At 48.4% G+C, this 14197-nt stretch overlaps 1 protein-coding gene across 1 annotated transcript in view; it reads right to left on the reverse strand.

The window, feature by feature from the left end:
• The window catches only part of GAS2L3 (growth arrest specific 2 like 3), a 54669-nt gene that overhangs the window by 25605 nt on the left and 14867 nt on the right, over positions 1-14197 (reverse strand). The window contains exons 4-5 of the mRNA XM_030214653.1: positions 2477-2645; positions 643-761 (exon numbers count right to left, since the gene is read on the reverse strand). Coding sequence (XP_030070513.1) covers positions 643-761; positions 2477-2645 — 288 coding nt within the window. The remainder of the gene's footprint in view (positions 1-642; positions 762-2476; positions 2646-14197) is intronic.

Genomic DNA, 14197 nt, shown 5'->3' on the forward strand with positions numbered 1-14197 from the left:
CAGTGCCTTTCTAAAGGTCAAATACAGTGGTATTCTCCGAATCTGTATCTGAATTAAAGAAAGCTTGGGACAAGTACGTAGGATCTCTAAGTGAATGATAAGGAGAGTAGACGGTATGGACGGGCAGACTTGACAGGCCATATGGTCTTGCTCTGCCTTCATTTTACTACGTTTCTACGTTTCACACAAAGAATACCTACGCGGATTAAAAGGAGTGTTACGACATTAACAGGGATGCGAATAAGAGGGAAATCCACATAAGGTTAGAATTAATTGTATTCAAATGTAAGTACAAAGAGGCAAAGGGTTAAATTTAAAAAAAAAAAAAAAGAAAGAAAGGAGGAGTTCAAAGAGTAGATGTAGAAAATGTATAAATGTCTAACAAAAAAACGTATTGGGAGGTGACAATTTAATCTCCACACAAGTATTCATGCAGGTAGAAGACATCACTATTTCACAACATGACACCATATTCCTAAGTGAAGCAAGAACATTTTCAGCACATTTTACCCTATAGGCTGTAGATCTAGTCTTTATATCATTGGCGAGGGGGGAGGGGAACAGAATAAATCAGCCGAGACTAGCTCCCTCCAAAATAGGACAGCATGATTAGCAATATGAAGAAAATCAAGCAAGTCATACCTTTAGCTCCTCCGATGTGCAACATCTTTTAAGTTCATTCTGAATGGCAAAAATCAACTGGCAAAGCAGCACACCATTATCGAGCTCTGCCATAAACCTGTCCGATTTAACTTTTGTACCTGAAATCCACACAATAATGCTTCATAAAGAAAAACTGCTTCAGAAATAATGCCTTGATCAAGTGAACTTAACACCCTATCTGGTTGCTTTATTCAGACCCTCAAAGAATGCTGAGGAAATCTATACATTTGAATGTACAAGCTACTGGGGCTGACTGAGGCCCCGATGCTCAGAACTCTGGCGCTGAACAGCACCAGAGAAACAGCGCGTCAGTCCAACTAATGCTCAACGCTAATGAGATGCAACTTCAGGTGCACTCATAGAATTGAGCATTAGGGAGTTCAGCGTCTGGCACATGCGTTGAAGAGTTTTGCATTAAGCACAGCTCTTGAATGCATGCCCAAAATGCCAGAGGTGGGGGGGGGGGGAGAAGAGGTAAGGAGAAGAAAGAGGTGCCGGTTGCCCAGATCCAGATAGCAGCGGCTTCCACACAAAAACAAAGAGGTCTGTCGAGTCCGGTTGGGCATCAGGCATTAAAAAAAAGAGGTTGCAATATTACTGCAGTCTGATTCAAGCCTCTGAACCATCATGGAAACTACCCTAGTCGGTCATCTCTCTGGCTGCACTGGGGAAAACTCTGTACCAGCGTTTCTGGCTTGGGCCACTGATATTAGGATTGTGTGGGGAGTTTGAAGGGTTTTCAGCAGCAAGAGCACCTTTGTTTGGTGTGCTGTCTGCTGAGCATTGGTGAGGAATAGGGAGTGACCTGATTAACATGCATTTGCATGCTCATTGCGCTGGGATCCTGCGAGCACGTTGGTTCATGAGCTCGTCGGCTCTCAGAATTCTGCGCTAGCAAATGCAGCTGCTAATCTGGCATTAATGGCCTCTAGTGCCCATATTTGATTCCGAGCATCGAGGCCTGTGCGCCTATTTGGGTTGGAATGGAGCTTTTCGGGGGCTTTTGACAACAACTTCAGAAATTTTAGAACAAGGCCAGTGCCAGGCAGACTTCTATGGTCTATGTCCTAAAAGTGGCAACGATAAATCAAGATCAAGTATACATAAGATGTTATCATTTCATACCATATGTAATAAGTTTATCTTGTTGGGCAGACTGGACTGTACAGGTCTTTATCTGCCACTATCTACTATGTTATTTCATAAAAGTACAGAGGTGCCTATCTGAACAGCAATAAATAGGTACCTTCTGGAATTTTCAACAGACATTTGGTTATAAAATTAACCCTTCGCTTGCAGCAAAGAACCTTATAATATATCAAAATATTTAATTACTGAAAATGGTCATATTTAGTTGAAAAGGGCAAACCAAGGCAATTGAAATCTATCTTTCTTTAAATACAATTCCCAAACCCAACCTTGTTTTCACTATGTGCATTAAGGTTTGCGCATTAAATTAGTCAGCTCACCAAGGCCAAGCTCACCAAGGCCAACAAGAAGTCAGGATAAGTAGACTCGATTTATTCCCCCTAAAAGAAACATCTTTATCTAGCTTATCTCTACAGCAGAATATTCTCTGGGCTAGCAAAACAGGGTGATATCAACATTTTCACTAAGGTAAAAAAGTGAAGAATATAATTAAGCAAAATGAAGTTTTCACTGTCAACGGCATATACTACCTAGTGTACCTGAACTCACCTTGAGCTACTACTGAAAAATCTAAATAAAACAAAATATTATCGAAGAGCTCACATTCTAATAATAATCAGTTTGAGAAGTCAAGACAAGCTTGCATAAGAATTTTAAAGCTTACCTAATAAGCTAGTTAACCAGATTGCGAGATCTTCCTGCATAGGTATCAACGTGGCTTCATGTCTCACCGATAACCACTGATCATACTGTAAAACATCCGACAGTCCTGGTCCATGCCTGGGAGTCAGAGGGCTCCGGGGACTTAATGGGAGATCTTCGCCAAACCACACCTAAAGAAAAAAAGGTGCCCATTTTCAAAGCACATAGACTTACAAAGTTACGTGGAGGGGCATTTTCAAAAGAAACGTTCAAGTTGCGATTTGGACGTCTTTGCAAAATGTTGAAATCCAGGGGCGGGGAACCCGTATTTTCAAAAAAAGATGGACGTCCATCTTTTGTTTTCAAAAATACCATCAGATGTCCAAATCCTTAAATTTGGACGTTTCTGACTTTCAGCGATTTTTGAAACCAGAGACGTCCATGTGAAAAATGTCCAAATACAAGCCATTTGGACGTGGGAGGAGCCAGCATTTCTAGTGCACTGATCCTCCTGACATGCCAGGACAACAATCATGCACCCTAGGGGGCACTGCAGTGGACTTCATAAAATGCTCCCCGGAACATAGCTCCCTTACCTTGGGTGCTGAACCCCTAACCCCCCCCTCCCCCCACAAAAAATACCCACTACCCACAACTGTACACCACTGCCATAGCCCTTAGGAGGGAAGGGGGGCACCTATATGTGGGTACGGTGGGTTTTGGAGAGCTCGCTGTTTCCTCCACAAATGTAACAGGTAGGGGGTTATGGGCCTGGGTCCGCCTGTCTGAAGTGCACTGTAGTACCCACCAAAACTGCTCCAGGGACCTGCATGCGCTGTCATGGACCTGAGTATGACATCTGAGGCTGGCATGAAATATTTTGAAAGATGTTTTTTCAGGGTGGGTGGGGGTTAGTGACCATTGGGGGAGTGACGGGAGGTCATCTGGTCATTTCCGGCACCCTTTTGTGCCTTATTCGTATAAAAAACACATCCCTGTGAAAACGTCCAAGTGTTCATCAGGGACGTCCTTGCTTTTTTTCGATTATGGGTCAAAGACATCCAAGTGTTAGGTATGCCCAAGTCCCAGGCATGCCTAAGTCCCACCTTCGCTACACCTCCAAAACGCCCCCTTGAAACTTGGATGTCCTTGCGATGGACTGCAGTTGGAGACATCCAAAATCGGGTTTCGATTATACCGATTTGGACATCTATCTTCTGTTTTATGTTGAAAGATGGACATCCTTCTCTTGGTGGTTTATGTTCCTTTATACATATATTCCTTTTATGATATTGCAATTTTGTTTTTTTATATAATCTGTTTTAGTCATATATTGTTTATATTTATTCTTAGATTCCTGATGTAGGCCACAGGCCGAAACACAACGTTGTGCCGAGTCACTTTTAAGAGTTATTTTTAAGGAAATATTAATAAATTTTATTTTATTATCATAAATTTTGTTTGGTTCTAGTCTTTGGAAAGGCCTGGTTCATATTCCCACTTCTTTTGTTTGACATCCTTCTCTTTCGAAAATGAGCCAGATAGTAACCTATTTCACTTGTAAGTCTATGTGCTTTGAAAATGAGCCAGCTTTTACTTTTCAGCAGTATTTATCAAATAGCAGCACAAACACACTTATTCAAGCCTATATTTTATGTTTGTCTGTTTAATATTTGTTCTGATTAGGGATGGGCAGCCAGAAAATTTTCAATTTTTTTCTGCTTTTTTCCCCCCACACACTAGCTTATATTGGTCGCAGTTTATATTGGTTGTGCCTATCTAAATCATTTTGAATTAATATTCATTAAAATGGTATATAGAACTTACATAAGAATAGCCATACTGGGGCAGACATAGTCCAGTAACTTGAATCCAGCAGTGGCCAATCCAGGTCACAAATCCCTTGCAAAATCCCATGCTACCAATCCCAGGGTTAAATAGGGCTTTACCCATGTCTATATCAATAGCAGACTATGGACTTTTCCTCCAGGAACTTGTCCAAGCTTTTTTTTTTTTTTTTTAAGCCCAGATATGTTAACTACTGTTACCACATCCTCTGGTAACTATTTGTTGAGTGAAAACATATTTCCTCCCATTCATAAGTATTACCATGTAACCTATTGAGTGTTTCCTAGTCTTAGTACTTTTCGAAACCATCGATTCACGTTTACCCATTCTACACCACTCAAGGTTTTATAGATTCCCATCATATCCCCCCCACAGCCATCTTTTTTCCAAGCTGAAGAGCCCTAATCTCTTAAGCCTTTCCTCAAGCAAGAGGAGTTCCAGCCCCTTAATCATTTTGGTCACCTTTTTTGAACCTTTTCTAATTTCACTACATCTTTTTTTGTTAAACAACATGTGCACAACATTTGTACATAGTGTGCAATACTTCCCTAATAGTTTATGCAGGCATCAACTATTGTGCATACACGGGCATGTGCAAATAGTGCACTCTAAGAAAAGAGCACAGAATGTGCACATACTGTGCACACTTTCCCAACAGTGCAAGAAGGGGCAAGGTGAAGAGGATGACAGAATTGCTTGTATTCTTCTGTTTGGACCTAACAGAGGAGGTTAGGAAGATCATTCAAACATTGGGAGGTGCTGGGTGTTCATAAACCATTTCAGTGTGCCCCTAGGTTTACATATCGGAGAGGTTTGAATCTGGGTGAGAAGCTGAAGAGGCAGATGGTCAAACAACAAGATATGCCAGGGGGCCACCATAGATGTAATGGTTGTCGATATTATCCCCAAGCTCTAGTAGTACAATGGATTGAGATTCCAAATCAAGACCGAAACAAGAATTCTTGTTGAAATCCCACACTAACTGCGATTCCAATTTTGTCATTTATGTGATTTTTTTTGCCCGTGTAGGCTAGTTTACATTGGTCAAACAGTAAAGAGAGTCAAACATAGAATAGCTCAACATCTGAGCAACATTAAATTGGCTAAACAAGATACCCCATTGGTTGAACACTGGTTAACAGCAGGACATGCACTGGAAGATGTTAAATCTGTGGTTCTCGTCCAAATGGACGCGAACAAGGGGGGTAATATTATGCAGAACATGCTAAGAACAGAACAGGGGTTTATCTTCCAATGGAAGACGGTGTTTCCTACAGGGTTGAATAAAGCAGTAGAACGGGCGGGTCTATAAAAGGCAAGACCATTCCCGGGGTTCTGGAGAGGAGTCTGTGCGATGCATGCGTGGCATCCTAAAGATACAGGGTATGATACATACCTGTAGCAGTTGTTCTCCGAGGACAGCAGGCTGATTGTTCTCACGACTGGGTGACGTCCGCGGCAGCCCCCACCAACCGGAAAGAAGCTTCGCGGGACGGTCGGCACGCAGGGCACGCCCACCGCGCATGCGCGGCCGTCCTCCCGCCCGTGCGCGACCGCTCCCGCCAGTTGAATGACTAGCAAAAGATGAAACACACAACTCCAAAGGGGAGGAGGGAGGGTAGGTGAGAACAATCAGCCTGCTGTCCTCGGAGAACAACTGCTACAGGTATGTATCATACCCTTTCTCCGAGGACAAGCAGGCTGCTTGTTCTCACGACTGGGGTATCCCTAGCTCTCAGGCTCACTCAAAACAAGAACCCAGGTCAATGGAACCTCGCAACGGCGAGGAAACAACAGGAATTGACCTACGAAGAACAACTAACTGAGAGTGCAGCCTGACCAGAATAAATTCGGGTCCTGGAGGGTGGAGTTGGATTTACACCCCAAACAGATTCTGCAACACCGACTGCCCGAACCGACTGTCGCGTCGGGTATCCTGCTGGAGGCAGTAATGAGATGTGAATGTGTGGACAGATGACCACGTCGCAGCCTTGCAGATCTCTTCAATAGTGGCTGACTTCAAGTGGGCCACCGACGCTGCCATGGCTCTGACACTATGAGCCGTGACATGACCCTCAAGAGTCAGCCCAGCCTGGGCGTAAGTGAAGGAAATGCAATCTGCTAGCCAATTGGAGATGGTGCGTTTCCCGACAGCGACCCCTAGCCTGTTAGGGTCGAAAGAAATAAACAATTGGGCGGACTGTCTGTTGGGCTGCGTCCGCTCCAAGTAGAAGGCCAATGCTCTCTTGCAGTCCAATGTGTGCAACTGACGTTCAGCAGGGCGGGTATGCGGCCTGGGGAAGAATGTTGGCAAGACAATTGACTGGTTAAGATGGAACTCCGACACCACCTTCGGCAGGAACTTTGGGTGAGTGCGGAGCACTACTCTGTTGTGATGAAATTTAGTATATGGAGCATGAGCTACTAGGGCTTGAAGCTCACTGACCCTACGAGCTGAAGTAACTGCCACCAAGAAAATGACCTTCCAGGTCAAGTACTTCAGATGGCAGGTATTCAGTGGCTCAAAAGGAGGTTTCATCAGCTGGGTGAGGACGACGTTGAGATCCCATGACACAGTAGGAGGCTTGATAGGGGGCTTTGACAAAAGCAAGCCTCTCATGAATCGAACGACTAAAGGCTCTCCAGAGATGGCTTTACCTTCCACACGATAATGGTAAGCACTAATCGCACTAAGGTGATTCCTTACTGAGTTGGTCTTAAGGCCAGACTCTGATAAGTGCAGAAGGTATTCAAGCAGGTCCTGTGCAGGGCAAGAACGAGGTTCTAGGGCCTTGCTCTCACACCAAACGACAAACCTCCTCCACTTGAAAAAGTAACTCTTTTTAGTGGAATCCTTCCTAGAGGCAAGCAAGACCCGGGAGACACCCTCAGACAGACCCAACGCAGCGAAGTCTACGCCCTCAACATCCAGGCCGTGAGAGCCAGGGATTGAAGGTTGGGGTGCAGCAACGCTCCGTCGTTCTGCGAAATGAGAGTCGGAAAACACTCCAATCTCCACGGTTCTTCGGAGGACAACTCCAGAAGAAGAGGGAACCAGATCTGACGGGGCCAAAAGGGCGCTATCAGAATCATGGTGCCGCGGTCTTGCTTGAGCTTCAGTAAGGTCTTCCCCACCAAAGGTATGGGAGGATAAGCATACAGGAGGCCGGTCCCCCAATGAAGGAGAAAGGCATCTGACGCTAGCCTGCCGTGTGTCTGAAGTCTGGAACAGAACAGAGGCAGCTTGTGGTTGGTCTGAGAGGCGAAAAGATCCACCGAGGGGGTGCCCCACTCTCGGAAGATCTTGCGTACCACTCTGGAATGGAGCGACCACTCGTGCGGTTGCATGACTCTGCTCAGTCTGTCGGCCAGACTGTTGTTTACGCCTGCCAGGTACGTGGCTTGGAGAAGCATGCCGAACCGACACGCCCAACGCCACATACCGACGGCTTCCTGACACAGGGGGCGAGATCCGGTGCCCCCCTGCTTGTTGACGTAATACATTGCAACCTGATTGTCTGTCCGAATTTGGATAATTTGGCAGGACAGCCGATCTCTGAAAGCCTTCAGTGCATTCCAGATCGCTCGGAGCTCCAGGAGGTTGATCTGCAGATCCTTTTCCTGGAGGGACCACAGACCCTGGGTGTGAAGCCCATCGACATGGGCTCCCCACCCCAGGCGAGATGCATCCGTCGTCAGCACTTTCGTGGGCTGCGGAATTTGGAATGGACGTCCCAGGGTCAAATTGGTCCGTATGGTCCACCAGAGCAGTGAAGTGCGGCAACTGGTGGAGAGGCGGATGACATCCTCTAGATTCCCGGTGGCTTGGAACCACTGGGAAGCTAGGGTCCATTGAGCAGATCTCATATGAAGACGAGCCATGGGAGTCACATGAACTGTGGAGGCCATATGACCCAGAAGTCTCAACATCTGCCGAGCTGTGATCTGCTGAGACGCTCTGGTCTGCGAAGCCAGGGCCAAGAGATTGGTGGCCCTCGCTTCGGGAAGGTAGGCCTGAGCCATCTGGGAATTCAGCAGCGCTCCTATGAATTCCAGAGACTGAGTTGGCTGGAGATGGGACTTTGGGTAATTTATCACAAACCCCAGCAGCTCCAGAAGTTGAATAGTGCACTGCATGGACCGGAGGGCTCCTGCCTCCGAGGTGTTCTTGACCAGCCAATCGTCGAGATACGGGAACACGTGCACTCCCAGCTTGCGTAGGTAGGCCGCTACCACCACGAGGCACTTTGTAAACACTCGTGGGGCAGAGGCGAGCCCAAAGGGCAGCACACAATACTGAAAGTGCCGTGCGCCCAGGCGGAATCTGAGATACTGTCTGTGAGCTGGCAGTATCGGGATGTGAGTGTATGCGTCCTTTAAATCCAGGGAACATAGCCAATCGTTTTTCTGAATCATTGGCAGAAGGGTGCCCAAGGAAAGCATCCTGAACTTTTCTTTGACCAGGAATTTGTTCAGGCCTCTCAGGTCTAGGATGGGACGCATCCCCCCTGTTTTCTTTTCCACAAGGAAGTACCTGGAATAGAATCCCTGCCCTTCCTGCCCGGGTGGTACGGGCTCGACCGCATTGGCGCTGAGAAGGGCGGAGAGTTCCTCTGCAAGTACCTGCTTGTGATGGGAGCTGAAAGACTGAGCTCCCGGAGGACAATTTGGAGGCAGGGAGGCCAAATTCAGGGCGTATCCGTACCGCACTATTTGGAGAACCCACTGGTCGGAGGTTATGAGAGGCCACCTTTGGTGAAAAAATTTTAACCTCCCTCCGACCGGCAGGTCGTCCGGTACGGACACTTGTAGGGCGGCTATGTTCCCATGGATCCAGTCAAAAGCCCGTCCCCGGCTTTTGCTGTGGAGGCGCAGGGGGCTGCTTAGGCGCACGCTGTTGACGGGAACGAGCGCGCTGGGGCTGTCCCTGTGCCTGACGAGGCCTTCGGGCCGGCTGGTTGTACCTACGCTTCGCAAAAGAATAGGGTGCAGCCTGCCGAGCCCGGGAAAAACGCCCGCCCGCGGGGGCGGGTGCTGAAGGCGCCCGGTGGGAGAGCTTGTCGAGAGCGGTTTCCCGCTGATGCAGTTGGTCAACCATCTGCTCGACCTTCTCGCCAAAAATATTATCCCCCCGGCAAGGGACGTCAGCCAGTCTCTGCTGGGTGCGGTTGTCCAGGTCAGAGGCACGCAGCCATGAGAGCCTGCGCATCACTATACCTTGGGCCGCAGCACGAGATGCCACGTCACAGGTGTCAAAAATCCCCCTGGACAGGAACTTTCTGCACGCCTTCAGCTGCCTGACCACCTCCTGATAAGGCCTGGACTGCTCCGGCGGGAGCTTATCGACCAGGTCCGCCAGCTGTTGCACATTGGTCCGCATGTGGATGCTCATATAGAGCAGGTAAGATTGGATGCGGGTCACGAGCATGGAGGATTGGTAGGCCTTCCTCCCAAATGAGTCCAGAGTGCGAGACTCCCGCCCCGGGGGCGCCGAGGCGGTATCCCTCGAACTCCGTGCCCTCTTGAGAGCAGAATCCACGACCGCTGAGTCATGGGGCAACTGGGGCCGCATGAGCTCTGGGTCAGAGTGGATCCTGTACTGGGACTCTGCTTTCTTGGGAATGGTGGGGTTAGTTAGTGGTCGCACCCAGTTCCGAAGCAGCGTCTCCTTCAGGACATTGTGCAGCGGTACCGTGGAGGACTCTCTAGGTGGTGATGGATAGTCGAGGACCTCGAGCATCTCGGCCCTCGGCTCTTCCACAGAGACCACGGGAAAGGGAATGCTTATAGACATATCCCGCACAAAGGAGGCAAAGGAGAGACTCTCAGGAGGTGAGAGCTTCCTCTCCGGTGACGGCGTGGGGTCCGAGGGAAGGCCCGTAGACTCCTCTGAGGAGAAATATCTCGGGTCTTCCTCTTCCCCCCACGAGTCCTCATCCTCGGTGTCGGACATTAGCTCATGTAGCTGAATCCGGTACCGGGCCCGGCTCGACGTCGAGGCACCGAGGCCTCGGTGTCGTCGAGCGGTGGACTCCCGCGCCGGCGGGGACGGAGCTCCCTCCATCGACGTCGACGGGGACTCCACCTGCGTGGCGGTCGAGACCGGCACCGCAAGCGGCGGCGGTGTCGACAGCCCCGGTGCCGGGCTAGAGCTCGCCGGCGCCACAGTCATCGGCGCCGGGGGCGCAAGCACCCCCGACGCCGGCACAGCCTGGCGCATCAGCCCTTCCAGGATCCCCGGAAGGATGGCTCTGAGGCACTCGTCCAGGCCCGCTGCCGGGAAAGGCGGTGGGGCCGGTAAGGGTGTCGGTGCCAGAAGCTGCTGGGGGCCAGGAGACGGCACCGAGGTGCCGGAACCCCGACGCGTCGGTACCTCCACCACCGACGGAGATCTCTCCTCTCTGCGATGACGCTTCGGCGTCGACTCCCCTTCAGGGTGCACCGAGGGCTCCCGGTGACGGCGCTTCTTGTCCTTTTTCCGGTGCACGTCACCGGCGCCGGAGGGCATGGAGGAGGAGGAGGTCGATCCCCCTCGGTCTCGAGGTACCGGGTCCGACAGGGTTCAGTCCCGTGGCTCACGAGCTGAGGGAGTGACCGGGGCCGACAGCCCACGCGGCCTCTCAACCCCACTCTCACCGGCGGACCGGCGGGCCGACGGGACCTGTTCTCCTGGGGTCGCTGCCATCGGTGCCGATGTCTCGGGCATCGATACCGGTACCGAAGATCCGGCCTTCGATACCGATGCCGTCGAGGTCGACGTCGAGGGGCCGGCGCAAGTTCCAAAAAGACGGTCCCGCAGAACTTGCCTCGCAACCTGAGTCCGTTTCCGGAGACCGAGACACAGCGCGCACGACTTGAGATTGTGCTCCGGCCCGAGGCACTGGAGGCACCAAGCGTGGGTGTCGGTCTGCGAGATCGGCCGGCCGCAGCGACCACACTTTTTAAATCCACTCGGGACCTTCGAGGACATCGACGGAAAAATCGCGTCGGCGAAGTCAAAGTCGGCAATGGTGGCTAAAATCACACCACGAAAAAACTAGCCGACCGAGCGGCCACTAGGCCGCAACGAGGCGTCCCCGCTGGAAGCGAGGGAAAAGGGGAGCGCGTGCTCCACACGCGCAGTCTTTTCTTTTTTTTTTTTTTTTTTTTGTAAAAGAAAAATAATAAAAGGAAATTAATTAAATGAACGAAGCGCGATCCGCGTATACGCGATCGCAAGAATCCGGTGGCTGAAGTAGAGAGAGCGGCAAAGCACGACTCTCTCCAGGCGCGGAAAAAAAGGAACTGGCGGGAGCGGTCGCGCACGGGCGGGAGGACGGCCGCGCATGCGCGGTGGGCGTGCCCTGCGTGCCGACCGTCCCGCGAAGCTTCTTTCCGGTTGGTGGGGGCTGCCGCGGACGTCACCCAGTCGTGAGAACAAGCAGCCTGCTTGTCCTCGGAGAACAGCCCGTGTCAAAATGGCGTCAGGCTGAGTGTTCCAGGCTGGCTAAACAGTCAGCCAATTTAAATCTGTCAAGAGTACAAGAGAGGTATGTGGAGAAGTACAATGTTATGTGAGATTAGCTGAATAGAGGAGTAGGGTGAAAGTTATAGTGAACCCCTTACTGTATCTTTCTTGATTAGAGTCATCGCCCCTGAAGACGCATGGTGCGAAACACAATTGTGTTGGGCCTTGATCAGTTGAAAAAAAGATGACGTATGGTGAATGGATATCTTTGATGTATTGATCGAGAAGTGAAGATCGGAGAGGGATTACTTCCACTGTATTGAAACACATGATAACTACCTCAGTGAAGATGTCTCGAATGAAGATTTACGAGGTTATACTGACTGATCCACTGTTGAGAGGGGTTCGGTTATAAAAGAGTAACAGTGTGCAGACTTTAGTGAACATTATTTAGAGGATGTCCATGGTTTGAGTACATTGGGCATCCTCTACTGATCCTGACATCTGAATTATGTTTATGAGATATGCTGTATATATTCCGGATCTAAGAAAAAACTTCATGCTTGGTTATGTGACTAAAGTAGATGGAATGAGTGGTGTATGGGTATAGGGTATGGAAATGATGTGAAGAGTGGATGTGAAGGGTAGGGTGTTCAAATAAAAATGTGGTTTGTTAGGTGAGTAGTAATTCATATAAGATAAAGAAATTGAAGTAGCAATGAATATTCATGAAAGAAATTTGCATACACTGCCACCACTGAATGCAAATCTCTCGATTCATTGAAGATATCCTAAAAACCTGACTCGCTGAGGTGCCTCCGGGACCAGGTTTGGGAACCACTGACCTAAGAACTGAAGTGTTCCCCCATCCCTACCCTCTCAAATGCGTAATAGTTCTTTGAAACCACTTAGTCAATGTGTGCTTCTAAATTTTGATGCCATCTTTATGCTAAAAACGTGCAAGTGACGGTATCTCTGGCACACAAAATCAGAGACTCTGGAACATTGCTACACGGAGGTAGTGACCTGGTTGAAAGACAGTGCAGAAATTATCAATGTTCAGAAAACTAAAGCTCTCTGTATGGGACAGGTGGACTGGCAGACGAGAGATCTATAAATGATGGTAATGCGAGAAATCTGGGGGGGAAGGAAGTTAAGTTAATCTCTGGCAGTCTCTTAAACCACAGATCTCTGCTGTATTTAAGAATGCATTTTGTAAATTGCACTAAGTAAGTCAGTTGAGACTTTTTGGGCCATTCAGCCCTTCCTTTGGTTAGCATGCATTGGTCATCAGAGTTAAAGGTTACTGCAATAGCATTTATGTTGGCCTCCACGTGAAGGCCTTGAAATTTCAAGCTTGCAGCATGGGTGATAATGGGTATTAATAGGTGGGCCAGAACATGCCTACAGTTAGCCAAATAACAGTGGCTTCTAATGGTTAAAGTTCAAAACGTCTGGTTTTAGGATTTGGGGTCTTAAGACCTAACAAACCATCATATTTAAAGATCACTTGCAATGGCCATCTACTTACTAGAGAGTTGCAATATAGACAAGGGTGTTTACTGGTGATTCTTATAAGACAACCATTCTAGAATAAGCTCCCTTTCTCCCGTGTACAAAGCCATGCTAGAGGCTGCCAGTGCAGTAATGCCAACACAACCCATTAACTTTGAATGGGCTTTGTCTATCTTTGTGCGGCTTTGTAAAAGGAGGGTTTGTGAGGTGCTTCAGGAAAAAGGTGAAGGGCTTCCTATTTTCAGAACTTAGGGTCAAGGAATGGTTCCTCTGGGTTGGTGAATTAGCTCTCTCCTAATGGTTGGTTGGGTTTATGCGTTTTTGATGTACTGTTTTGCTGGTAGTGTTGCTCCAATATAATTGCTATTAACCGTTTCAGTCAAAGTGGAACAGAAGATGTTATAAATAAAAATATGCCATACAAGTTACAAGGCCTAAGTACAAGGCATCATTCCCATTGTGTGTATAGAGAAAAGCTTAGGAATCAGGCCCTTGGCTAGTGAATGCATCTTCTAACTCTTTAGCCCTCACTGAAGATTCTACCTCCCTGGCTTCTGATGTTCCATTAGGCAGAAATTTGGGTGCTGCACCCAATGAAGGATGTAATGGATGGGGCAGTTAGCTCTGCCTCTGGTTTGTACATAGACATGCGACAAGATCATTGCTGAGGAAGCTGAAACAAGTCCAAAATAAAGTGAAAAAGCTGCCGATTACTTTCCCTCAGTGTAAACCCATGATGCTGACAGCTGAGTATAATAGAATATACAGTGCTGTCAATCACGGTGAAGATTCTTGCAGAAATTCTAAACCATGGCTTGTTCTCTTTATTTTAATTGATATTTTATAAACTACTACTTTACCCAATTTTTGTGAATCACATAAATTTATGATCAAGTAATAGACCTTCCTAAGAACAGCGAGATCCCCAAATCT

The sequence above is a fragment of the Microcaecilia unicolor genome, chromosome 9 (assembly GCF_901765095.1).
Source record: "Microcaecilia unicolor chromosome 9, aMicUni1.1, whole genome shotgun sequence".
In the NCBI taxonomy this organism is placed as follows: domain Eukaryota; kingdom Metazoa; phylum Chordata; class Amphibia; order Gymnophiona; family Siphonopidae; genus Microcaecilia; species Microcaecilia unicolor.